Below are 26,260 nucleotides of genomic sequence, written 5' to 3' on the forward strand. Positions count from 1 at the left end.
CAGCCATAAGCCGCATCAGGCCCCTCATTCCAGACCTCGAGCTATCTTCCCTGATGCTAGGTCTTGTCCCGAGGCTCGCCCCTTTTTTCCCTGGTTCGCTATTGCGACAGCTAGAGGGATTGCGGAGCGTCTTCCGACCATACCCAATTTGATGGAAACTTGCGAAATGGCGACCCTCACGTGGCATCGTGGGCCTTGGAACGCCCAGCTCACCGACTGTGGAATCTTGGTGATGGGGATTGCTTCAAGATGCGACTGGCGGAGGAATAACGGAGTCCATGACTCTGATTGAGGGAACCTTGTTGACGAGCGACTTTGAGGATCAGGGTCAGCTAGGTTGGTCGCTGCTTTCAGGCATAGATCGAAGCTCGTGAAGGATCAAAGTCGTCAGGGTTCTCGATGGGATGAACTGACATGTCACTTTGACATCTGCTCCTCATCGTGAACTCACTGCGCTTGCATGAGTTGCCTTGCAAGATCTCGTGCTTCTCTTCTGGTGATCACCTTCAAGAGATCTTGTACTCGGTACATCTCACAGATCTGCCTCTGCCTGTCATGAAGTGTCAAACGTAAGGACGAAACGATGACAACCGTGAAAATCGAAACAACATAAATAGGGCCTCACGATCCTCCCAAAAACGACTTTCTTTTGGACCATCAGACTCAAGCTCTCGCTCAGACTGACAGCTCCGCCTTCTCCTTCGCTCCAAGCCGACGCAGCACATTCTCTCAGAGACCACTCTCTTCAGGCAACGCCCCGTCCCCAAACATCCAAAATGAAGTTCCTCAGCGTCTTGTCCCTGGCCATCACTCTCGCCGCGGCGGCTCCCGTCGAAGTTGAGACCGGCGTCGCCCTCGAGACCCGTCAGTCGTCCACCCGCAACGAGCTCGAGACCGGCAGCAGCTCCGCCTGCCCCAAGGTCATCTACATCTTTGCCCGTGCTTCGACTGAGCCTGGTAACATGGTAAGGCTTCCTTCGTACCATCTTCAAAGGCCCATATTAACATCTCAAAAAAGGGAATCAGCGCAGGCCCCATCGTCGCCGACGCCTTGGAGAGAATCTACGGCGCCAACGACGTCTGGGTCCAGGGCGTGGGCGGCCCCTACCTCGCCGACCTGGCCTCCAACTTCCTGCCCGACGGCACCTCCTCGGCCGCCATCAACGAGGCCAGGCGCCTCTTCACCCTCGCCAACACGAAGTGCCCCAACGCGGCCATCGTCTCGGGCGGCTACAGCCAGGGCACCGCCGTGATGGCGGGCTCCATCTCGGGCCTCAGCACCACGATCAAGAACCAGATCAAGGGCGTCGTGCTCTTCGGGTACACCAAGAACCTGCAGAACCTGGGCCGCATCCCCAACTTCGAGACGTCCAAGACCGAGGTCTACTGCGACATTGCGGACGCGGTCTGCTACGGCACCCTGTTCATCCTGCCGGCGCACTTTTTGTACCAGACTGATGCGGCTGTTGCGGCCCCGCGCTTCCTCCAGGCCCGCATTGGTTAAGAGGTTTGAAGGCGAACCGAAATAGGGGTTAGAGCCGAATGAGCATGGCGGGATCGAGGGGAAGGTGTGGTTGCGGCTGTTGATCGGTCAGGGGGAGGGTTGGCTGAGCTTGGTGCTCAACATTCTATTCTGTCACTCACTTTGTCATTCGCTTTTTGTCACTCGCTTAGTACATGTTGCTTCTGGATAGCTGTTACGAACGGAGCGAAATGCAAGTTGTTTTGTATTGCTAAGGGGTATCATTGATTATCATCTCCTAAGTGGTATCAAGTCAGTCTCTTGTCAAAGTCTGACAGCAGCTCCTGATCCAATCTTCGTCTCCTTCCATCATCTACCGTTTTAAAGACTTTTCCCAACTTCGTCCACATAGTTGCCTATGCCCTCGCCTTCGCCTTTTTGCGAAGATGCGCAGCATGCGTTTGCATGTGAAACTTGACATCAGGGGGGTGCAGTGGGTTGTACACCATCCGGCAGACCTTGCACTCCTCAAACGTGGGCTTTGAAGAGATGTTGATGGTTGTCTGTATCGTCGCAACCGGCTTCGACTTTTCCTTTGGTTTGGCCGTCGCGGCTTTCGACTTCGGCTCGGGACTCTCCTTCTGTGCGTTCAACCTGCTTTCCTTCGCCTCCTGCAGTTGCTTTCCTTCTCGTCGACTTGATCGCGTGACCCGTGTCGCCGTCTCTTCGTCTTTGCTCCTGTCCAGCTTGTCGGCCTCTGCATCGTCGCCATCTGGAGAAGGCAGACTGTGTCGCAGGCGCAGTCTCCTTGGCTCTCGTATCCTTCTAACAACCGGCGGTGATGAAGGGGGCGTGTCGATTAGCTTTTCCGAGTCGGACAGAGGATCTGAGGGATCTGAGGGTTCCGTTGCAGAGCTAGAGCGGCAGGGCTTGAAGTAGCTGAGGATGGAGCTCTTGGGAATATTGCTCGTGTGTGCCGGTAGCGGAGGTGGGATACGAAGCTTTGGTTGTTTCGCGAGGGCGTCTTCGATGACGATCTTTTGTTTCTTGGCCGGCTTCGAGGTTGGCTCGTCTTCAGTTACTCGCGACCGCTTGCTGTATGTTCGCAAGGTGCGTCTGAACGGTGTTAGCGAACAATGCGCGTTAGAGTGTGGGGAGATTTCGTACCGTTTCTCGGTCGTCGGACGAGAGATATCGCGTGAAATTGAGGAGACTTCAATCTCCTCAGGCTGTTCCATTATTCGGATGAAAACCTCGAAGGCTGTTTTGTCGTCGGGTGGAAGTTGAGATTTGGTAGAATGCGACGCGACGCGCGTGGGCCGTGTTATTGTAGACGAGACACGCCCCCAGATGTTGTTGAAAGATTAGAAGAGCATGCCGATATGTCGAGTGTATGAGTGCGATCAAAAAATTGACAATACGCCAACACAGAAGCAATAAATAGAGACGGACGGGTATCAAGGTCGATGCTGTGGTGGTGTCTTGTCTTTGCCTCGCAGGGCGATGGCGGATCGATCGAGAGCTTTCGGGGCCCCACCGAAGCGCGTCGCGGCAGGAATGACGTGCATCGACCGCGTCGAGTCGCGTTTTCCACCCACCAAGGTCACGTGTGGCGCCTGCATTCGCGCCCAAACGCTTGCGATATTGAAATATGACATGGATTGAGTTTAATGGGCAAATGTCAAAGTGCAGGGGGTGCTAATCGGTGAGATCTTGTGCTTTTCGTGTGGCCCCGCTTGCCGGGTTACAACCGGACATGTGAATCGGCGCCGAGTTTGTTGGCCCAGACGGCCGGGCTGCTCCGTGACACAACCTGAACTTGGCTTGCTTTTCTGACTTATATTCAGCAGTTGAGACGAGTAACCACCATCATTTTACGGTATGGATATGCTGGTTACTGCAATCTGGATGATTGGTACTGATCCCAGAGCCAAGTGGCAGGCTGATCAGTCAGAAGCTTGCGGCACGATTGGATGACCGCCACACGCACGTACATGCGCATCTTCTCGTTGTCATAGAACTCTTAATAATTCGATATGAATAAACGGCTATGTCGAGCCCTTCAGTCGTCGTCGTATACCCTCGTCCGTATCTTGCATCTTCGTGTCGAGCAACACCGTGTCCCCGTCGCTTGTCTTTTCGTCTTGGCCCACAACCCATGTTTGCATCACCTCCCTGATTTCTTTGGGCTCCTTCCGACTCGCCTTGGCCTCTGTCATTCTCCAGACATAGCCAGAGTACACGGCGACCTCAGCGATCAACACCACGATGCATCCACCCATAGTCAAGAAAATGCGAGATGTGAGGCTCCACCAGCGAGCCGCGATCCAGATTGTCGCACCTACGCCGACGACGCTCAGAAGGAAGTTGAGAATGACCATGACCTGCTTTTGAACATCACCGAATGTAACTTCGTCGTCGCCGTTGTCGGATTCGCGCATCGGCCGGTTGACCTCGGCGAAGACGTGTGCTCTGGAAGAGGCGTTGGGGAACTGCTGCGAAAAGGCCTCCATTCGGGAGGGTTGCTTCAACATGCGCTGGTAGGTTCGCTCTTCCTCTTCGCGTCGTAGGCGGGCCATGAGGGCCTTGTACTCGTCGGACTGCGGTAAAGTTATTAGTTGAAGAAGGCGAATCGACACGATTGGAGTCCCTTACCGGCTCAGGTTTTGGGGGCGGCGGCGGGATGTACACCTTGGCTCCCCGCAGCAAGCTTTCCAGGGAGAAGCCATCGACCTCTTCTTGCTTGAGGTTCCTCCACAGATCCAGTACCTGACTGTGGGTGATGGGGTTTCCGACAGCAGGTTCGTCAAGACTCGGCTCTTCTGGTATTGAAGTATTGTCCTCTGTTCCTAATGCAGGTGTCGGCTCTGGCGTTTGCTCTGCATCGTCTGTCTCTACTTCGTGGACTTTCGCATCGTCCATCTCCGGCCTGGCCTCAGCCAGCTTCTGCAAACCCTCCACGATGGAAGGCGACATCGTAAGTCGTACCATGGTGTCGATGTGCTCGTGCCGCTTCCCGAAAACAATCCGGATCAAGATGGTTTGCAGCCAGGAGAAACGACCGTCAGATCGGGTTAATTGTGTTGCTTCTCCAAAGTCTTGACTCCAACAACACGATTGGAAGGTCCAGGTCCCTTTCCGATGCGACACCGAGGCAGGCACACAGCACAGCTTGTCATCCAAGCTGGAGGCATAAGCAGCCAATCACGGTGCCTCTGTCCCGCCACTTTCCCCAAAAAGTACGTAGCTGACTAGCTGTGCCTGGATCGCCTAGCAGCTCGTCCCGCGGTACGTACCTTACCTAAGAGCCACAGTCGAAGGGAAGGACCGGGCTTGGTGCGGCCTGAGCTGGAAAGCGGGAAAAAAAAAGTCATCAAGTCGTATCATCACCACTCGCCTCCAGCTGCCAATTGCCACAACCACGGGTCTTGAGTGCGTCAAAACGATACAGATGTCGTTGGGATCTCTGGCGACTTCCTATTCTCTCCATTGAAACCCTTTGGAGCACTACCGGAGCCATGCAGCTCCGACCGGGAGCAGCGGTGCTGCGCAGCACCTACACCACAACGTCACGATCTCTCCTCCCCTCCTCCCGATGCGCCCAATGTAGGCGGATTGCGCCCCTCGATGCCCGGCTACCCGTGACCGCCGCCCTCTACCACTCTACTCCGAGCCGAAACTCAGCATGGGGTGCTGCGGTATCTGTCGCCTCCAACATTGCTTCCAATGCTATTAATCGGGTGGTGCCGAAGGGCGACATGCACATCGACCCGTTGCGGACGGTGGCCAAGGAGATGAAGTTTCTGACGGGCAACATTCGCAAGCTACTCGGCTCAGGTCACCCGTCTTTGGACCGTGTCGCCAAGTACTACACACAGGCCGAGGGGAAGCACATGCGACCCTTGATTGTCCTGCTGATGTCAAGAGCGACAGCGCAGTGCCCCAAGGGTCCCCGCATGCAGCCCCCCTCCGGCGGTGTTGATACCGCGATATCTCCTCCCGGCATTCTCGTCGATGTCAACCCCAGCTCTCCGCTGACTTCCGCCGACCCTATTGAGACTTCGGAATCCGATATCCTTCCCTCCCAGCGCCGTCTCGCCGAGATCACCGAGCTGATCCACACCGCCTCGCTCCTCCACGACGATGTCATCGATCACTCCGTAGCACGCCGCGGCTCCCCCTCGGCCAACCTCGAGTTTGGCAACAAGATGGCCGTTTTGGCCGGAGACTTCCTCCTCGGAAGGGCCTCCGTCGCGCTGGCTCGCTTGAGGAATGCCGAGGTAATAGAGCTGCTGGCTACCGTCATTGCGAACCTCGTCGAGGGCGAGTTCATGCAGCTGAAGAACACGGCCCAGGATGAGCGCAAGCCGGTATACTCGGAGGAGACTCTGAGCTACTACCTGCAAAAGACGTACCTCAAGACGGCCAGTCTGATCTCCAAGTCATGCCGTGCCGCCGCTATTCTCGGCGGTTCGGATGCTGCTTCGGTCGAGGCCGCCTACGCCTACGGCAAGAATCTGGGTCTCGCGTTCCAGCTGGTCGATGACATGTTGGACTACACGAGGAGCGAGAAGGAGCTTGGTAAGCCGGCGGGAGCCGACTTGGAGCTGGGTTTGGCGACAGCCCCGCTACTGTTCGCGTGGAAGGAGAACGCGGAGTTGGGCGCGTTGGTAGGCAGGAAGTTTGAGCAGGAGGGCGACGTGACAAGGGTAAGCTCGTCCAACAGTCCGGACGAAAGCTTAGCTAACATGGTTTCAGGCACGCGAGCTGGTTCTGCAGAGCGACGGTATTGAGCAGACGAGGGCATTAGCGCAGGATTACTCGGAGCGGGCGATCGCGGCCATTAGCGAGTTCCCGGACAGCGAGGCCAAGGACGGGCTTATTGAGATGGCTGTCAAGGCGTTGAAGAGGACGAAGTAAACGAGTGCGTGGTGGCAGCAGCGCGGTCATGATTGATCGGCAGACCACACACACAAAACTGTACAAACAAAAACCTGGAATGCATGCATTATGGTATGTTGCATTCGACGTGTACAACAGAATCTCTGGGCTCTTTGGCGAGTACATGTAACGATATCATACAACACTCTTAGACGGCGGGGCGCGGGGTGAGGGGAGGGGAAGGCATTCGGGACTCAGCGAGGTGAGGTAGAGGACCAAAAACCTGCAGCTCAATACCACACAACTTTCCCATTTTGATACGAAACTCGACACAAGCCTGCGGACGCGGGGTTTCGGAGGTGGTGATGGACCTGCCTCGACGTGGACTCAGCCGTCGGGGATTGAACTGACTGCATGGCCGGACTGAACAAGTGATTGGAGAGACGGGAATCTTTTACTCGCTGAAAATGCAGTCATCCAGAAACTCAAAAGCCGACAAGGCCTCGACAGGGCCGACGGGTTCCTGAGAGGACGGCGACCTCCGTGGAGACGGTGTTTTCATTACGTTGCTCGTTCGTTTGCTTCGATGGCGCGAAGGTGCTTGCAGCGCCCCGAAAGGGCCAGCATGATCAGACGCAGGGATCGGTCAGGGACCAGCGAAGCTTAGCCTGGCAGCCGGTCCCATGTTTCCCGCCTTCAGCCGATGAACTCTGCTGCTCAAGTCTCATCTGATCTCAGCTGCCGTGGGCGAAGGAAGATTTTTATTTCTGATAGAGAAAAGAGGGAACATCAGTGAAGAAAACTAAAAGCATGTGCCAAGCACAGATCAAACAACGTCTTCCGCCGTCGGTGCTCTCGAAACGCGTTCCAGGACGGGGGTCGGAGGGCTGGGTGAACGGGAGAACGGCAGAAGAAGACCCCGGGTGTCGGGGCCGGGTCGGTCAGTCAGCGAATGCATCGTCACCGCTTCACGCAATTCCTCGTGGATGGGCTAGTCGATGACTCGGGGGCACGGGGACGGCGGGGTTTTGCGTGGGAGGTGGTGCGTGATCACCGCCATCGGAGCGTCTCTAATTCGCCGCCCACCGTATCTAGGCCAGGCTTGGGTTGCCTTCATCGTGAATCTATCGAGTAAGAGCAAGCCCCCAGCCAACGGCCTGGTGTTGAAGCCGGTACTCGATGCAGAATGCAAATTGTCCCATTGGCAAACACCACACGCAGCAGGTCTAGGCCAAGACCAGGTCGCATCACATACAGGGAAATTCTGCAGAAAAAGGAAACCCTAAGCAGAATCCACAGCTCCATTGCTGGCGCGCATGAACAATTGGCGGGCCAGACTCCCCAAAGAAGCCATGTTGTTACTCGATCATTACTCGATCGAAACTCGCAAAGGCTGAAAGCTCGGTCCCTCTGTCGACGCCGGCGATGACCACCACAAAGCCAAAATCCCATCGGAAATAAAAAGAAGAAAAATAAGAAAGGAGGAAGCCCGAGGAAGCCTTGCCGAGAACGGCCGATGGACACCCCCGAGGTGGACTCATCTGCCCCCGTCGCTGGGACGCGCCCTCATTGGACACAGGCTGCTTACCAAAGCCTTCTAGATCGGGAAACGGCCTCATCCGATGGCGGCCAGCCAATTACAGGCTGCTGATAACAGCAATGAAGACATTCAGGGTCCCCCGGGGTGCGCGACTTTGGGAAGTCAAAGGAACACTGCGAAGGCTTCGATAACGCACCCCACGGCAGCCAAACACGAGGGGTGTGGGAGGTCTCGGCCTGTGATTTCGTTGGCTGATCGGGGCCGTTCGTTCCCTTTGTCGTGTGTCCTGCTTGTCAGAGCAAATGTTATCTTATCGGGACATCGGGACGGGACTGAGAATGGAAGCTGGGAAGAAGGGGGGCAATCAGTGCGGCCTGGAACGAAGGACGGGATGGCTGTGGTGAGCGATGGGCGAGGCGGTGGGCTGTGGATCGACTGACGGACGACGTCTTTTTGTGAGATTGTCGTTGACGCCCTCTCTTCTCTTTTCTTTTTCTCCTCCTTCTCTTCCTCATTCTCTTCTTTTCTCACTTCTCACACACACTACCGCCCACCTGTAGACGCTGCGAATTTTGAGTTCATAAGAGTTTCGTCAGATACCCAACACCACTCACTCGTCTTGACTCTCATCTCTTATCACAAGCCACGCCGCAAGAACCGTCGTTGAGCTCTTATCTCGATCACCCCGCCACCAACACCCCGCGAGAGATAAGCTCGCAGCACCCCCAGAAACCAACTTTTTTTTGAACCTGGGGAAAGCTCACAGCTCCCTAACCACCTTCATATCTTATCACCGGCCCCCAAAGCTCTTATCGGCCCTTCACCATGACAGCCCCCGAAGAGCCAGCGGCGCCCCTCGTCGTCCTCGTCTCGACACGCGCAGTCCTCACGGTCGAGGACAACCTCGTCCTCACTCCCGCCACAATCACAGTCTCGCCCTCCACCGGCAAGATCACAAACAGCATCCCCGCCGTCCTGCCCAAGACCTCGTTCCCGGCGTCGACGGTGTACATCAACCACGGCAACAAGCTCCTCCTGCCCGGCCTCGTCGATGCTCATGTTCACCTCAACGAGCCCGGCCGCACCGAATGGGAGGGTTTCTGGACCGGCACCCGCGCCGCGGCGTCGGGAGGCGTCACCACCGTCGTCGACATGCCGCTGAACGCCATCCCTCCCACCACCACCGTTGCAGGCTTCAAAGAGAAGCTTGCTGCCAGTCAAGGACAATGCTGGGTTGACGTTGGCTTCTACGGCGGCGTGATCCCCGGCAACGCGGACGAGCTCCTCCCCCTTGTTGAAGCCGGTGTGCGAGGATTCAAGGGCTTCCTCATCGAGTCCGGTGTAAGCACCATTCTGTCCTTGTGATAGTCTCATTAACTAACATCACCCAGGTCGACGAGTTCCCCGCCGTCTCATCCTCTGACGTCGCCCTCGCCATGAAGACTCTGAACGGCACCCCGACGACGCTCATGTTCCACGCCGAGATGATCCCGCCCATCGCAGACTCCGTCGGCGACGCCGTCCAGCAGTCTGAGCCCCCGGCCGCGCCCACAGGCGAACTCATCTCCTATAACACCTTCCTCGAGTCCCGCCCGCCGTCCTTCGAGACCTACGCCGTCGACGAGATCCTGTCTCTGGCGCACCTCGCCCCGGACCTGCACCTGCACATCGTTCACCTCTCCGCGACGCAGGCCATCCCGCTCCTCCGCGCCGCCCGCAAGAGCGGCATCAACATCACCGCCGAGACGTGCTTCCACTACCTCGGCTTCGCGTCCGAGGACATCGAGGACGGCGACACGCGGCACAAGTGCTGCCCGCCGATCCGCGAGCGCTCGAACCGCGACGGGCTATGGGAGGAGCTCGTCGCGCCGGACTCGTGCATTCGTACCATCGTGTCAGACCACTCGCCCTGCACGCCGCAGCTGAAGCTGCTCCCGGCGAGCCTCGAGCCGACGACCGTCACCAGCGGCCAGGACAGCCCGCCGCTCAACATTCACCACTCCGATTCCGGTATTGACATGACGATCCCCGGGGAGAGCGTCGACAAGATCATCGCGGAGAAGCTGGTGGAGGAGCAGGCTGTGGCGACGGCGGACGCGAGCGCGCGGGGCGACTTCTTCGCTGCGTGGGGCGGTATCTCGTCCGTCGGACTGGGGCTGCCGATTGTGCACTCGGCGGCGCAGGCGCGGATCCGGGAGGGCGGGGCGGGGGCGGCGCCGGGGATTGTGGATATTGTGCGGCTGTGCGCGCGGGAGACGGCGGCGCAGGTTGGGTTGGGACACCGCAAGGGGGCGCTGAAGGTCGGGATGGACGCGGACGTGTGTGTGTTTGATGATGCGGATGTGTGGACGCTGAGGAGCGGGGATATGCGGTGGAAGAACAAGTGCTCGCCGTGGGAGGGCAAGGAATTTACTGGAAGGGTGCTGGAGACGTGGGTGAGGGGGCGCAAGGTGTGGGAGTTTGGCGGTGCGAATGGCGGTTTTGTTGAGGGCAAGCCTGTGGGTGAGGCTATCGTCGAGAGGAGGACGAAGTGAGGATAGAGAGGGGCTTTTTGCACAGATGGAGTTTTGTAGCGCGCATTTTGGTCGTAATAATATCTTGGATAATGCTTGATATGATATTCTTTTAACAAATTTGTAATAAGGATGTTATTAAGAAGTCTGAAATGTTTGCCTAGTCGATTGTCATTGACAATGAGTTATCGCGTGTTGCAAGTTGGCGCAGCAATATCGACATCTCGTCGAGAAACCACGCTCGGGATCAAGTTCAATGCAGTGGTAGTCTGGATCTAACGCTGAACGAGATGCCCATCACTTGATAGACTGAGGTAAGATGAAGTCAATCTCATGGCTCTTCCAAACAGGCCCTGGTCCCTTACTTCCAAAGAGACCAGCTATTGTTTGTGAACGTGGAAAAGTTCCCTGTTTCGAACTATCCTCGATGCCTCGAATGCCGAAGGGAAATAGCGACGACGATGGCGACAATGGAGCCACAGGAAATGTAGTCGCCGTAGCAGTCAAAACAGGTGGTCTCTTTCAGAACAAGTACAGAGCCTCTGCGAATATCGCCAAACACTCGTTGAAGCCGACATTGAGAACCCTCACACTAGTGAAGACCGGGGTCTTTCGCGGACCATCGAGTCTTGAAGCTCGCGAACTGCAGAGACCGTTGGAAGCAGCCAGTCGAGGACGTGCTAGGGGAGTGTCGTTGGAGGGCAATTAAAGTTATCCGAAGTGCTCGAGGCGAGGGGGACGCGATCTCCCGGGCATGCATCCCGCCGATCAGTCAGGTCTCAGCCCAGTACTTGACAGACATTGCGGCGCTCGGTTTGTGTTTTTGTGTTGGTGGCGCGGAGATGACCGACCGCCGGTACATTTTTTGAGAAATTCCCGCTGAAGAATCAATCGGTGAGAGGCCGGGCCAAAGACCAGTCGCTCCGACGAGGGAGATGAAGATGGAGATGATAGAAGCGTGCGGAGACCTGGAGTCGGCCTCGCTTGCGAACCGAGGATGCTGCTATCCGGGCTGTCAAACTGGCGGCGTCTAAGCGACGTGGGACCGGACTTGGCCTCGTGGGGCTCTTTTTTGGTTCTTTGAGATTGAGATTGAATTGGGAGAATTTGACGAGTTTGGTTCCTGACTTCCAAACGGCGACGCGCAAGCTGGGCTTTGAGGTGGTATTGGTAATGAGGACGTGAGACATTCCGAGCTGGGTGGCCTGGGAGACGACGTAGAAAACATGCTTACTTCCAAGACCAGAAGTCGCCATCTCACGTGGAATTGTGGCATCCAAAACAGTGGGAAACAGGTGGTTGTCTTTCGTCGCACAGAGCTGGGAATCTGTACCTAGGTAGACATTGTACCTGTAGCAAACACTTGACGACAGTCGACGACCGCTGTCAACAAGCCGCGACGTCCAGGGACCCCGTGATCCACGCTTCAGTGGGTTTCGTTTGCTGAAGCTGCGGTGCAGGCTCCGTTCACTTGTTGCGGCCCCCAAGCATTATCGCCCGTACGCTTCTAAGCGAGCACGACCTTAACCGAATGATACGAGCTAAGCGATGTCAGGGGTTCAACGGGCTTGAACGGTAGATACGTACCGGGACCCACTGTGCAGGCAAGCGAGCAGTGGAAATCGAAGGTACACCCCGGGAGCAGTCACTGCCCAGTGGTGGTTTCCTGTCGGTGACATGCGTTTTCTTGATGAGGAAACAACTTGTCGGTGGGATGGCGGTCTCGTTTTCAATCTCCAGCCAGCCAGCCTCAAGCCAGGGAGGAAGAGACACGATCTGCCAGATGGCTTGGTCTGTCAATCTCACAATGTCCGATCCACCAACAGCAGATCAGTCACTCTGTCACGGATCCGAAGCCACGGAAGAGCGCAAAGACGCAGCGCAGACACCAGAGCAAACGAGGTCCGAGGCCACACAGCACAGCACAAACAACTTGGGTTGGGTAGCATCTGTCGAGTCGATGGCCATCGGCGTGTCATTGACATGCGCCAACCGCCTGGGAATCTCCAAATCTCGCCATCCCTCCCAGCCCAGGAATCACTGACATTGGACACCCCTAAGCCCCATCCGTCGACCGTCGTCCGTCGCCCAGTTGTCGACATGCCTCCCTTCCCCCATTTGGCTCGCCCTGCCCCTCCACCCACATGGCGTCTCTCTCAGAACCCGTCCACCCATGTTCCTGTCGAGCAACCGAGCTGGCTGGGTCGCATTGCCAACGACCGCCTCCCGCACGCCGTCCGCGCTGTCATGGACGCCGTCAATGCCAGAGGCATGGGCCTGGACCGCCAAAGGACAGCATAGAGAACAGACGTCTGCGCGCCAACAGACATAATGCCTCGGGACCGACCAACAGACGACGCACTCGCTCCAATACTTTACGTCTATTGACTAGGTATGTCGCCATGGACCCTGCCGGCCCGTGACTGCAACCGAAGACGAGGGGAGGGGGCCTGTGGACTGCGGGACTGCGGGACTGAGTGTGTGGACTCGTGTGGAGGGGAAAAGCAATGTGCAGCTCTGATCCTGGCTTGGCCTCCTCGCTTCGCCCTTCGCCTGCACGAGAAACGAAGCACTCAAGCACTCTGACCGGATCTCTACGCTCGTGCCGGGGTCTTGGACGGTGAGCTGTGAGCTCGAGATCGACCACCAGCATACAGAGGGAGGGAGCTCGAGGTTGCATCCACCACCCAGCCGCATCTCCCTTTTTCATCTTCGTGGCGCTTTTTGTCTTCCTGTCAACCAGCCATTCTTCACATGGTTTCGGTAGATATCTTGTTTATTGCTGCGGGCTGACATTTGACTTCTTTGCGACTCCTGCGACCCTTTCCTTGGAGTCCTCAGTCCTCGATCAACACCGGATAGTCTGCCAGCGACTTGTTCCTCCAGACGTTTTTACTCTCGGCGATCCGAGTCGGAGCCTCGTCCTGGAAACCAGTTGACTATCGGCGCCATCACCCCCAAACGGAAGTTCGTGGTCGCTTTCCTTCTCGAAGCAGTTGCTTGTGAGACATTCTCACACGCCGTCATTTTCTCACCTCGCGGCCCGTCGACGCCTCGTCTCCATCGCCAATCCGAACCCGTTATTAGTCCAGCTGCCGCTTCTGCTGTCAGCTTTTCGATCGCCTCTTAACCCGTGCCCCTCGTCCACATCAACTATATGGTTATCGCCAAGATCTCACCTTCCACTTCTCGGCCCAACCAGCAACGTTGAAGAGGCAGCATGCCCAGGACGAGGACGAGTTAGAGTGAAAAGTCGCCGAGCCCGTTCTCGCCATGTCAGAACCAAAAGCAAATATGGCTGCTGACCACCAGCTGTCGCAAACCACTCCGCCAGCCGACGATCAACCTGTCGCGGTCGACGTTGACAAAATCGATCGCGCAAGCTCCGTCGACACAACGATGGACCAAAACACGCTGGCTGATCAGACAGGCCTGGCGCGGCGATTCTCTCTCTCCGGCGCCGGCCACATCTCTCTCGACGATGTTGAGGCCGTCGACGTTCAGATTCGCGACCTGGCAGTGAGCGTAGACACCTCGCCTTCATGGTTCGACCCTGCAACATACCTAGAGCTTGCAAAGGCAAAGTTTAATCCCCAGTCGAGCTCCAAAACCTTGTTGCACCATGTCAGCGCTTCCCTGCCCGCCGGGACCCTGACAGCCATCATCGGCGGAAGTGGCTCCGGAAAGACGACGCTGCTCAACACCATGTCGGAGCGCATGTTCAGCACTCGATTGTCGCAGGGCGGGTCTATTACTTTCAATGGAAACGAGGGCGTACACAATGCTCGTCATGCGTATGTCATGCAGCAGGATATTCTTCTGCCGACCTTGACTGTGCGTGAGACACTGCAGTATTCTGCTGACTTGCGATTGCCGCCGCCAACGACCGCCGAGGAGCGACGGCGCATCGTCGAAGAGGTCATCCTGGAATTGGGACTGAAGGAATGCGCCAACACAAGAATAGGAAATAACCAGCATCGCGGGTGTTCTGGGGGTGAAAAGAGGAGGGTCAGCATTGGCGTGCAGCTTTTGGCAAACCCTTCGGTTGTTTTTCTCGACGAACCTACAACCGGTCTTGATGCGACGAGCGCATTCCAGTTGGTGCGGACTTTGAAGAAGCTGGCCACGAAGGGAAGGACGGTCATCACCACGATCCACCAGCCTCGATCCGAGATTTGGGACCTCTTCGACAACCTGATTATTCTCACCAAGGGCAGCCCGGTATACTCTGGCCTTGCCAAGGACTGCGTACCGTGGTTTGAGGGTATGAATTTCAAGCTTCCCCCCTTCGTCAACCCGGCCGAGTACGTTGTCGACGTCGCTGCCATTGACACCCGCACACCTGAGCTCGAGGAGGAATCGACAGCCCGAGTTGATCGACTGAAGACGGCGTGGATCCATGAGAGCCAGCGAAAATACGCGCCATCGGAAAAGATCGTGGAGACGTCAGGCCGGAGACGGAGTCTGAGGTCTGCTACCACGAAGCATGCCACGTATGGCCGGCAGCTTCGTGTGCTAACCGATCGAACTTTCAAAATCACCTACCGCGACCCTATGGGCATGGCCGCTGCCATCATGGAAGCCATTTTGATGGCAATCATTACCGGCTACATCTTTTACGATCTGCCCAAGGACCTATCCGGTATCCGATCTCGGCAAGGTGCACTCTACACCATTTCCGGTCTGCAGGGTTACCTGATGCTCGTGTTCGAGGTGTATCGCCTCACATTGGACATACCGACATACGACCGCGAGCACAGCGAACACTGTGTTGATGCCATTCCTTTCCTCCTTTCACGCCGCCTCGCCCGGCTCTTCACCGAAGATCTCCCTGTGCCGTTTCTTTTCTCGGTCATCTTCTACTTCATAGCCGGCTTCGACAACGATGCCACACAGTTCTTCACCTTCTTTGCCATCACCCTCATCAGCCACTACATCGCAGTCACATGCGCCATGACGTGTGTGACAGCATCTCGCAATTTTCCGGGCGCCAGTTTGATAGCAAACATGGTGTTTACGCTGCAAAGCATGGCTTGCGGATATTTCATCCAGTCCAACACGATACCGGTCTATGTGAGATGGCTCAAGTGGATTACGTACCAGGTAATGTCATCACAATTCTTTCAAGATATGATCACTAACACCTGCAGTTCTACGGGTTCGGTGCTTATTGCGGCAACGAGTTCACAAACGCGCTATATGATTGTCCCTTTGAGGGAGGCTTCTCGAATCCGGAGTGCAACCAGTACACCGGCAACTTTGTGATGAACTCCCTGGGCTTTCCGCCAAACTGGACCTGGCGGCCAATCGTCATAATGGCTTCTTTCGTCGTCTTCTTCTGCTTGATATCTGCCTTTGGCCTTCAGTTTATCAAGCAAGAGATGACCATCGCCCGCGCCCGGGTTTCCGACACTGATCTGTCGGCAGGCAAGGAAAAGATGAAAGTACGCTCCATATCGGAAATGCGCACTATCGATGTCGGCTTAGATGAGTTTGCCTTGGATTTGGATAAGAGGGCTCCGTCGGGGAAGAAGCTGCCAAGAAAGACCATTCTCAACCCAGTCAACACGACCTTCCAGGCTGGAAAGCTGAACATCATCATGGGCCCTTCGGGCAGCGGCAAAACTTCCCTTCTGAACGCCATGGCCCTGCGACTTCGCAACAGCGTCGGCACGCGGTATCTGCCGTCCGGCAAGCTGACTTTCAACGGAGCTGCTCCGTCCAACACGGTGATCCGTTCCGTGTGCTCCTATGTTTGTCAGGATGATGATGCGCTGTTACCGTCTCTGACTGTTCGCGAAACTCTTCGATTCTCAGCTGGTCTCCGGCTGCCCTCACACATGAGCAAGGACGAAAAGTGCCGACGCGCGGAGGAAGTGCTCCTCAAGATGGGTCTTAAGGACTGCGCGGATAACCTGGTCGGAAACGAGCTGGTCAAGGGTATTTCTGGCGGTGAGAAGCGACGAGTCACCATCGCCGTACAACTTTTGAGCGATCCCCGAGTCCTCCTCTTGGATGAGCCGACCAGCGGTCTAGACGCGTTTACGGCCAATTCCATCATGGAAGTGTTGCAAGGTCTCGCCAACGAAGGCCGGACGCTCATCTTGACCATCCACCAAGCTCGGTCCGACCTGTTCCAGCACTTTGGCAACGTCCTTCTCCTTGCTAGAGGGGGCTCCGCAGCGTATGCCGGGCCAGCAAAAGATATGCTGGCGTATTTCACCCGCCAGGGATTCGAGTGTCCTGCGCACAGCAATCCTGCCGACTTTGCACTTGATCTCATCACCATCGACCTGCAACACGAGCAGAGAGAAGCTGAGAGCCGTGAAAAGGTCAGAAAGCTTGTCGAGGCATGGCGAACACAATATGGCAGCGACCTTCAAGAAACGTTGGATAAGCGCCTCCCGGGCATCGAAGAAGGCGACGAGGGCAACTCCACGAAGTCGGTAAAGACACAAACCATTGATGCCAAAGAAGACGAGGCTCAAGACGCCATTACAAAATCACCCTCTAATGTTCCCTCCATTCCCCGCAAATCCTTCAACAAGGCGTCCCTGGCCACTCCTGCAGAACTCGGCGCCCTGGTCCGCAAACGCGCCTCATTCGTCACGGCCTTTCCCATTCTCTTGCACCGAGGCCTCATCAATTTCCGCCGGCAGCCACCACTCCTCATTGCACGGATAGCGCAGGTGGTGTCCCTGGGCGTCGTCCTCGCTCTCTTCTTTGCGCCGCTCAAGAAGGATTACTTTTCGGTCCAGAACCGCATGGGTTTCATCCAAGAAATCGCCGCCTTCTACTTCGTGGGCATGCTGCAGAACGTCGCCGTGTTTCCCGCCGAGCGTGACGTCTTCTATCGCGAGGACGACGATGGGGCGTACAGCGTAGAGGCTTTTCTTGCTGCCTACTCTGTCCTCGAGTTCCCGTTCGAGATCATCAGTTCCCTTGTCTTTGGTGTGCTGGCAGACTTTGCAGTCGGCCTCCCGCGGACGGTGGAGATGTATTTTGTCTGCTCATTTGCCTGCTTCGGCATCGTTTCATGTGGCGAGTCGGTAGGCATCATGTTCAACACGCTCTTTAATCACACCGGTTTCGCCGTCAACATCATCTCCGTCTTGATGTCGGTGGCAAACACCATGGCGGGTATTATGTCTATTGACATGCCGAAGCTGTACAAGATCTTCAACTACCTGTCTCCGATTAGATATGCCACACGGGCAGTTGCGCCGTACAGTCTACGAGGCATCGAGTTTTCCTGTAATGACGACCAGAGACTGCCGAATGGACAGTGCCCGATCGAGACGGGCGAAGAGGTTTTGCAGCTGTACAAGTTCAATGTCAACCCCAACGTTAACATTGCGGCGTTGGCGGGGTGCGTCATCATCTACCGCCTTGTGGCGTGGGCTCTCCTTCGCGCCGCGAGGACGCGCTTAGATAAGTTGAAGGGGAAATGAAGTTCCATTTAGATGTGGATTGATATTTAGAGATTAGCATAGCGGATACCTCATGATTTGATCACAATAGTAATACCACAACTTGCCTACCATACCTTTTACCGGCTCAACGTGCCGATCATGTGCCTCCGCATCAGTGCGCAGCCATCCAGAATCAGACGAACAGCCGAGCAAAGCGCCCGATAGCCGAGCAGTAGCAGCAGCACTGATCCCGGTCCGTTGGGACCTCCACTCGCACCCGATACGGAAGCTCGAAGCTCTGCGAAACGGCCCCGCACAAGCTTAGCTTTGCTTTCGTGCTCGTCAGAGGTTTCGGCAACGGGGCGATAGCGGCCGATTTGTCATAGGCGAGCACATCATCGATTCGCCTTATCTTTCCGTCTTCTCTTGTCCAGCAAGCTCTGTTTCTTTTCCTCCTTCCTTTTCTACCTCTCATCTGCAATTGACTCGGTTCAACTGGGACTTGGCAAACTTACTAGGTAATCCAAACGGCTGCGACCGAGACAAACCATGTCTGAGAAGCTCCCCTTGACCAACGACGGCCCGCCGGCCTCGGCCCCGCGTCGCGCATCGGCGTGGTGGTCCCTCCTCCCGGCCGCCCTCCTCCTGACATACCTCCATTCCCCCTCCGCGATCCCAATCCCCTCCTTCACCCACCCCGGCGCCGGCTCGTCCGCCGCGCCGGCCTGCCGCCAGGTCGACCCCCTCTTCCCGACCCTCACCACGGCGGCCCTCTCCGACCTGGACAAGTTCCTCGACACGCCCAAGTTCCGCAATGAGACCATCGCCCGTCTCTCCGGCGCCATCCAGATCCCCACCGAGTCCTTCGACAACTACGGCAACGTCGGCGTGGATGACCGCTGGGACAAGCTCTTCGCCTTCTCGGCGTACCTCAAAAAGACCTTCCCCAAGGTCCACGAGCAGCTCTCCCTCGAGCGCGTCAACACCCACGGCCTGCTCTACACCTGGACCGGCTCCGACGCCTCCCTCAAGCCCACCGTGCTGATGGCCCACCAGGACACCGTCCCCGTCGCGCCCACCACCATCGACAGCTGGACGCACCCGCCCTTCAGCGGCGCCTATGACGGCTACTTCGTCTGGGGCCGCGGCGCCATGGACTGCAAGAACTCCCTCATCGGCATCCTCGAGTCCGTCGAGCTGCTCCTCGCCGCCGGCTTCGCCCCCAAGCGCACCGTCGTCCTCTCCTTCGGCTTCGACGAGGAGATCTCCGGCGAGCGCGGCGCCGGCCACCTCGCCCCATTCCTCCTCGAGCGCTACGGTAAGGACGGCGCCGCCATCCTCATCGACGAGGGCTCCGGCTTCGACTCCCAATGGGGCCAGACCTTCGCCCTCCCCGGCACCGCCGAGAAGGGCTACATCGACGTCGAGGTCGTCGTCCGCACCCCCGGCGGCCACTCCTCCATCCCGCCCCCGCACACCGGCATCGGCATCCTCTCCGAGCTAGTCACCAAGATCGAGGGCAGCCCCTACAAGTCCGAGCTGCTCGAGGGCAACCCGTACCTCGGCAAGCTACAGTGCGGCGCCTCGTACGCCCCGGAGTTCCCCTCCAACCTGAAGAAGCTCCTCCCCTCGGGAAGCCAGAAAACTTGCAAGCGCAGATCGGACAAGCTCGCCGAGGAGGCGGCCAAGGCCGGCCCGCAGGTGAAGTACCTCTTCACGACCTCGGTGGCGACGGACATCATCGAGGGCGGTGTCAAGATCAACGCGCTGCCGGAGCGGGTCCGCGTCGTGGTGAACCACCGCGTCAACGTCGGCGATAGCACCGAATCGGTCAAGAAGCACATTGCCGCGCTGATCGCTCCTGTCGCGGAGAAGTACAACCTGACGCTGCACGCGTTCGACGGCAAGGAGACGCCGTCGAGCATTTCGCTGAGCGGGAATGACAAGAAGCTTGAGCCGGCGCCGGTGACGCCCACGAGCGTGGAGGGCGTGACGCCGTATGGCGTGCTGAGCGGGACGACGAGGGCGCTGTATGGCGAGGAGGTGGTTGTCTCGCCGGGGATTATGACGGGTAACACGGACACGCGGTACTACTGGGACTTGACGGCGCATATTTTCAGATTCTTGCCTGGGTATGATCCGGAGAGCGACGAGTGGGCGGGTATTCACACTGTCGATGAGAAGACGAGTGTGAAGGGGCATATTAACTTGGTCAAGTGGTACACGTCGTTCTTGAGGAACGTTGATGAGACGGAGTTCGAGTAGATAGAACGAGAAAGTGGCTAGTATTGTTAGATCCTCGCCAACCGGTCAAGTTCGTTTGTCAATGACATGCTGAATATGAAGGATAACATGTAACCAATGGTGGCTTCAGATTGGAAGCGCCGACTCATCATGCATATCACGTGAGCGGGAAGAGCTGCCAAGCTATCTAGATCACACGGATTAGGCTGCATACATGTGCAAATTGCTGCCTGACCTCTTCTAAAGATGTTGTTTTGACTCCTGCTAACGCTCTTCAAAATCTCAGTCATCGTCAGCATGGCTCTCGCGAAAGCTTGGTGGATGAAAGACCAGGATGTGGCTCCTGTGGCTGACGAGGACCACGACGAATCCTATCTTGCCTGGCCGTGGAACGAGTCCTCATCCTGAGATGCTGCTACACAATTTAGAACGTTACTTTCGAGATCATTGGAACAAGGACAACTTCAATGTTCATCATTTTAGGTTCTCCGAAAGGAAATGGGCTCATGTCAGGGATTATAGGCATGACGCGAGTGGCTTGCCCTACTTATTGAACGTCGCCCGAATGTGGCACTCTCCACACAAGTCGGCGAGTAACATCCTGTAAGTCATCTCCTTCTTGTGATCAGTCACCATTATATGACAATGCAGAAATTAATCAGCCAACAGCATCGCTACCGAAATTTGCCCTAGAGTTGTACAGATATTGGGGCCCTACATGGGCATACCACCAAGCTTCTTCAACTTCCACTACGTTCCTCGAAGTGTGGGACTGGGTAGCCCAATGCGTACGTACTGAAGCTCCGAGAGACCTTCTGATCCCACATTGACCTACATTGACAGAAATCTACTTCAATCTCCAACTCATGGACATGTACCCCACTAGCATCAAACCGGTTGAATCAACAAGGCATCCAACCTCCCCGACCGCCAATTTCGATGATGACCACACATGGCTTGTGACGCGAATAGACTTTATCTATCTGGTCCATGCCTCCGAGTCTCATCACGAAGATATCTCGCCTGATGCTGAATATAGCGGCGGCGGGCTGATTCTGCTTGACACTGCTGACGCGCTCATCTTTGAGGGGCTAAAGAGGCTTGTACCCAGAGAAGACAACCTCTCGTTGGGGACCAAAGAAGGCTGTCATGGATTGAATCAAATCATTCCTCAGTTGTTCCAAATAATTGCGCATAACTGATCAATTTTCATTGCTGAAGCCGAGGAGCATTTGGACCAAATTGTGAGCAGTAACTTGTGAGACCGCGCAGGCGTAGCTAATGCCATGCCTGAAACAGAGTCAGACCATCACAGAGCAACAGACGTCGCATGAGCGCCAAAAAGAACTCTCAGTTTCCCTTCACAAATTCTCTAGGCTCTGGGCAGGCGCCCGCAGCCGCGTTGAAAAAGCAGCCCGAGTTGCGGACTACATGCGCCACAACGACATTGTCTCGCAAGCGCCAGAGTTCGAGCCTCTAAGAAACTCTCTGAGAAGAATAGAGTATGATTTTAATACCCAAGAGAAGAGGATTGAAGATCTTGATGCGACCACTAAAGTCCTAGTTAATTTGGTAAGAGAATGATGAGCTACTGGAAAGTCAAGACAAAAGGGCTGATCTGCGGAACTGTGAAGATCTTCCAGCTTGCTTCGTTCACGGACACGGCTGTAGCTATTCAGGAGACCAAAGCGGCCAACAGCCTCGCAGCTAGCATCCGACGTGTAGCGTTGCTGACTTTCTTTTACTTGCCTTTGCAAGTCGCTGCGGTAAGCCTATATCTGTGTAGAGTTCCAAGCTACGTCCTGCTGATCAAAGTCATCAACTAAGAGTATCTACGGTATGAATACCTATGAGATAACTGGTGAAGACCGAGCCCATCGCATCTGGGAGTATGTCTTGTTGTCATTGTCTCTGATGGGCCTAGCCTTCTTGGCATGGTACCTGTGGTCAAGCGTTCCCAACGTCGTTCAATCAAAGCATCTTCGCCGTCAACAGAATGGGGGCATGTCGTCGCCGCTCTTTACGGGCCTTAGGAACGGGCTCTCAAAGCGTCGGCACTGGAAACGGCAGGACGGCAATGATATCGAGATGCTTCCAAGGGGGGAAAGCGAAGGCCTTGAATCGAAACACAGGTAGGCCTATGAAATCAATGGTTTCTTATGTTCAACTTCTCCGAAACTGTCAGTAAGATCTTGGTTGGGGATTCACAAGCTGCGCCGAGACTTGACGCATCCAACCTGTCATCTTCGTGTCTCAGTCTGCGACAGGCATTTCTCCAGGTCGGTTCATTCTTCGGAGACCGGCCTGTTGGATCAGCTGGGTAGATAGCCTGGGAAAATCACAGCGCTATAGCGTCTGGGGCCACAGAGATCTGCTGTTGTGTCCATGATCAAGCTTACCCAGTTTTAGCCGTTCTTGGCTGGGGCATTCATCGTTGATTGCCCAGTGCATGTGTTTTAAGTTGCGAAACCGAGCACACTAGCCCATCGTGTGCTGCGGCGGAAGCCACGGAGAGAGGCGGTCGTCGTCGTCGCCGTCGTCAGGGGCCAAGAACCAAGGTCAAGGAAAAAAAAGGAAAAGGTAATCGACAATACAAATGTAGGGAATGGATGTTGCTGTGCCACGATACATGGATCCCGTGGCATCTCTGCGGATGTGCATATTGTCGTCAGACAAAAAGGATTAGGGGAGCGACGCACAAACCACCAGGTCTACTCTACGTGAGACGTGCTGAAGACAAATACGACACATGCGCACCATGCAGTCCCTTGACATCACTTGATATATATCTATTAGTATCTCTCAATAAAAATCTCTCTTACGTCGATAACCGATCAAGAAATGGCTGCCATCCACCCACCACGACGGATGCCCAATCAGCAAGCAAAAAACAACAACATGAGTGGAGAGGATTGGCTCTTCCACGGCATACCCCAAGAGCTACGCAACATCATTTTCTCGCACCTTTTCGCTTCTACGAGGCTCAGTCATGGGAAGCGATACGTCGATAGACTGAAACGAACCAGGATCAAACCAGCTCCAAATGCCCTCGCCATATTGCGAACTTGTCGAGCAGCTTACAACTCAATCGGAGACACCTGGATCGGCCATGTACTCTTCCATTTCGAGGATCCTGAGACGATGCTCGACATGCTGCTGTCGGCACCTCTTGGAACCATACCGAAAATCAGGCATATGCGTGTTGTGGGCGATCCTCTCCAGCTGGCAGTTGACTACCCAAGACGCAGCGACCTCTGCGTTTTCTATCAGTTAGCTTCTGTTCTCAAGCTTCTCCCGGATCTATGTCTGGAAACACTCACTGTGCTTGGTACTCGATCTCCTCCAATCAGTTACAGCACTCTCACGGGTCTGATTGGTGTTAGACATGGATGGAAGGAGCTTCGATATATCAGCCATAGCTCAGCACTGCTAGGTTACGGACCGTTCGGTGCGATGGTCAGGGAACCAGCGAGTCGCCTGGATCTGGTAGCCCATATGGACGAAGCTGTGCCATTCGGCGGTATATTCCATGACGAGTCAATTTTGGATAGATACCTGCGATGGCCTCAGCCGTACACGTGGCAAACGTTGTTGGACGATCTCGACGTTGGCGCTACTATCAAAATCTACCGCTCTACTATTTCCGGAAAAGCATGCACTGTCCTTGATACGAGCACGCGTGTTCCAATCTCCCAGGATGCGCGCTCGCCGGGCAATTTTGGAGTTCAGGGACAGTTTATGAAAGGGGAGGAGAAGAGGAAAGAAATCATGGTGATTGTCAAGATGGGACGAGCAGAGGATCACAGACACAGTGAAAGTCTCCCACTTGGTGAAAGATACATTCGGCAAAGCGATATTCAGGAAGATTTTGGCAGCAAAAGTTGGACGCACATTCGCAAATGGGGACTGGAAGAACCAGCTAAAAGCTTGTTCCGCATAAAAGCACGTATCTATGACCCTGATGCACACGAGATCAGAGAGGAAGACAACGATAAGCCCGTGGAAGTTGAGGTCGACGCATACAATCATGTCGACCATTATGTTTGGCCTCCGAAACACTTCACAACGCCGCCAAAATCAAAACGTTGGCGCCCCATGTCGGATATGATATACTACGCTATGGGGGGCGCACACACCTTGGAGGAAGCCGAACGATGGTAAAGAGTTTGTGAAAGTGGAGTGGCTGTGCTTGCCTTTTGGTGTCTCAAATGCAAGAATCAAGGAGTTCACGTGTCCTCACGCTCTGTCATCCTACAGAGAATCCTTTGATTGTTTAGACTATATGGCCTCAAATACCTTCCTAGCCACTCATCGTCTGAAAAGTGCTGTAAAAACACGGTTCTACATTGATTGTACTTGGAGAGATCTCGCACTGCATAGCATCAGACCCTTGTTATATGATAACCCTCAGAGACTCCAGTTAAACTTGCTGGTGAGAGCAAAACCGCACCTATACCCCCCCTAAATTCTCATTGATACTTCTTTGATTCTTGTAAAAATTCCTCGCTGGGACTTTCTGCTCGAATAGCTGATTGAGAACTTCGGGCGACATGCCCTTAATCTCTGGTAGCCGGAAGAAAGCCCAGACGATTAACAGCAACGTGAACGCCACCGCGGGGAAGGCTGCCTTTCCCTTCAAATTACCCTCTTGTGGGTTCAACAAGTACGGAGATGCAATGGTGTTGATAATTGAAAGAAAGTAATAGGTGTTCCTCCCAAGCGAGATTGTCTTGACCCTGATATTGGTTGCACCAACATTGGCAGCGATGCCGTAAGGTACGGGTCCAATGCTTGCACCTGGTCGGCACATCAGCTTGGGCTTAGCGGTCGATGATGCGAAGAGTACTTACCGTAAATGAAGAACCAGACCAAAAGCATGGCGCACTGGGCCCATCTCACGTTGTCTCCGGAAGGCGTGCTTGTTGCCAAGTCAAGGAAACCGACGAGAGACATGACCGGGAACATGGCAATTAGCCCACCAAGGTACATCGTACGCCAAACGAATCTTGTCATCAAAGCCCACGACGACACTGTTCCTACGAACGCAAGGCCAGCATTGCCTGTAAGGTATCCCTGGTCAGCGTGATCACATGTGAGCCAGAACCGCACTAACCTATCGACAGATTGAAGGAGTCCGGCGAGTCGAGGCCAGCAAGGGTGAAGAAGTAGGTGATGTAGTTTTGGATGGCGAATCCAGGGAGGATTTGGCAGCCCCAGCTGACCATTGCAATTTCTGTCCGGCGCAGGCTGTCACCTCTGAAGCAGTCTAAGTATGATCCTTGGATGCTCATCAGGCGTTCCGCCTCAATAGTACGGACAATTATGGCAAGCGAATCTTTGGGGTCGATGACTGTTAGGGGCGCAGATACTAACCTGCGGAGGCTGTTTTCAGCCTCCTCAATTCTCCCCTTTCTTGCAAGCCACCACGGACTTTCTGGAGCTAGGTATGTAGCTACCATCAAAGGCAGTGGCCATATCCACTGAAGCGCGAAAGGTATCCTGTAGGACCATTCACCCTCTATGCTGAGAGTGCCGGACAAGACGCCAAAGGCCAGTATCTTTCCCATAACCCAACAGAGATTGACATACACCGTGAGATAGCCGCTGAGTTGGGGAGGGCTAACTTCAGCGGCGTAAGAAGGGGTTGCGGCGGCAAAGAAACCACAAGGCAGGGATCTGTCATCGACAGGACTAAGTCAGCTGGAGTTGCTTGCCCAAGGGTTGCCTTGAATGCGACTTACAACAGGAGCATTCCAACTGTGAGAACCTCAACAGATGGCGCGAAGAATGTGATGAAAATGAAGCCGATCAAGGCAGCATGCGAAGCCATCATGACTTTTCGCAGGCCCCATCGGTCTGCGCAGTAACCGTTGGCAAATACTCCGATGATCATGCCGACCAAGTTGGCCATTGACAGACCAATTTGCCAGCGCGCCGGCACAGAATAGCTTCCGTTTGGTAGTTTCACGCCATACTTCTTTTGGAATTGCGGAAAAGCGTAGAACGAGTTGATTAGAAGAAGGTCATATGACTCCATGATGGTTGCGTTGGACAGACAGAGAGACCATGCGACAGCCTTCCAGTAGTAGCGGAATGTCTGTCTCAAAGTCAAGGTTTCTGACCCTTGAGAAGCTGAACCTAGCTCACGAATGCCATCTTTGTCAGCAGAGTCTTCAACATGAGTCGCAGAGAGCTGGTCTTTCATGAT

General features: G+C 55.3%; 8 protein-coding genes across 8 annotated transcripts; 5 read left to right on the top strand and 3 right to left on the bottom strand.

Moving 5' to 3' along the window:
- Window positions 1–776: 776 nt before the first annotated feature.
- Window positions 777–1,504, top strand: COL26b_004101 (uncharacterized protein; the record flags this gene model as incomplete). The annotated part of the gene is made up of 2 exons (XM_053176982.1): window positions 777–965; window positions 1,019–1,504. 2 exons carry the CDS (start codon window positions 777–779, stop codon window positions 1,502–1,504), a joined length of 675 nt encoding a protein of 224 aa, XP_053039051.1.
- Window positions 1,505–1,878: 374 nt separating this feature from the next.
- On the bottom strand, window positions 1,879–2,700 carry COL26b_004102 (uncharacterized protein; the record flags this gene model as incomplete). The annotated part of the gene is made up of 2 exons (XM_053176983.1): window positions 1,879–2,578; window positions 2,630–2,700. The coding sequence occupies 2 exons, from the start codon at window positions 2,698–2,700 to the stop codon at window positions 1,879–1,881; spliced, it is 771 nt and encodes a 256-aa protein (XP_053039052.1).
- Window positions 2,701–3,510: 810 nt separating this feature from the next.
- COL26b_004103 (uncharacterized protein) lies at window positions 3,511–4,453 on the bottom strand (the record flags this gene model as incomplete). The annotated part of the gene is made up of 2 exons (XM_053176984.1): window positions 3,511–4,062; window positions 4,118–4,453. 2 exons carry the CDS (start codon window positions 4,451–4,453, stop codon window positions 3,511–3,513), a joined length of 888 nt encoding a protein of 295 aa, XP_053039053.1.
- A 527-nt stretch (window positions 4,454–4,980) lies between these two features.
- Window positions 4,981–6,382, top strand: COL26b_004104 (uncharacterized protein; the record flags this gene model as incomplete). Its single annotated transcript, XM_053176985.1, has 2 exons — window positions 4,981–6,171; window positions 6,221–6,382. The coding sequence occupies 2 exons, from the start codon at window positions 4,981–4,983 to the stop codon at window positions 6,380–6,382; spliced, it is 1,353 nt and encodes a 450-aa protein (XP_053039054.1).
- A 2,326-nt stretch (window positions 6,383–8,708) lies between these two features.
- COL26b_004105 (uncharacterized protein) lies at window positions 8,709–10,417 on the top strand (the record flags this gene model as incomplete). The annotated part of the gene is made up of 2 exons (XM_053176986.1): window positions 8,709–9,224; window positions 9,275–10,417. 2 exons carry the CDS (start codon window positions 8,709–8,711, stop codon window positions 10,415–10,417), a joined length of 1,659 nt encoding a protein of 552 aa, XP_053039055.1.
- A 3,273-nt stretch (window positions 10,418–13,690) lies between these two features.
- On the top strand, window positions 13,691–17,847 carry COL26b_004106 (uncharacterized protein; the record flags this gene model as incomplete). Its single annotated transcript, XM_053176987.1, has 2 exons — window positions 13,691–15,499; window positions 15,547–17,847. The coding sequence occupies 2 exons, from the start codon at window positions 13,691–13,693 to the stop codon at window positions 17,845–17,847; spliced, it is 4,110 nt and encodes a 1,369-aa protein (XP_053039056.1).
- A 510-nt stretch (window positions 17,848–18,357) lies between these two features.
- On the top strand, window positions 18,358–20,073 carry COL26b_004107 (uncharacterized protein; the record flags this gene model as incomplete). The annotated part of the gene is made up of 1 exon (XM_053176988.1): window positions 18,358–20,073. The coding sequence occupies one exon, from the start codon at window positions 18,358–18,360 to the stop codon at window positions 20,071–20,073; it is 1,716 nt and encodes a 571-aa protein (XP_053039057.1).
- Window positions 20,074–25,160: 5,087 nt separating this feature from the next.
- Window positions 25,161–26,232, bottom strand: COL26b_004108 (uncharacterized protein; the record flags this gene model as incomplete). The annotated part of the gene is made up of 4 exons (XM_053176989.1): window positions 25,161–25,425; window positions 25,642–25,728; window positions 25,794–26,149; window positions 26,200–26,232. The coding sequence occupies 4 exons, from the start codon at window positions 26,230–26,232 to the stop codon at window positions 25,161–25,163; spliced, it is 741 nt and encodes a 246-aa protein (XP_053039058.1).
- Between the last annotated feature and the right edge of the window lie 28 nt (window positions 26,233–26,260).

The sequence above is a fragment of the Colletotrichum chrysophilum genome, assembly GCF_026319265.1.
Source record: "Colletotrichum chrysophilum strain AFK26 chromosome Unknown scaffold_24, whole genome shotgun sequence".
Lineage (NCBI taxonomy): Eukaryota > Fungi > Ascomycota > Sordariomycetes > Glomerellales > Glomerellaceae > Colletotrichum > Colletotrichum chrysophilum.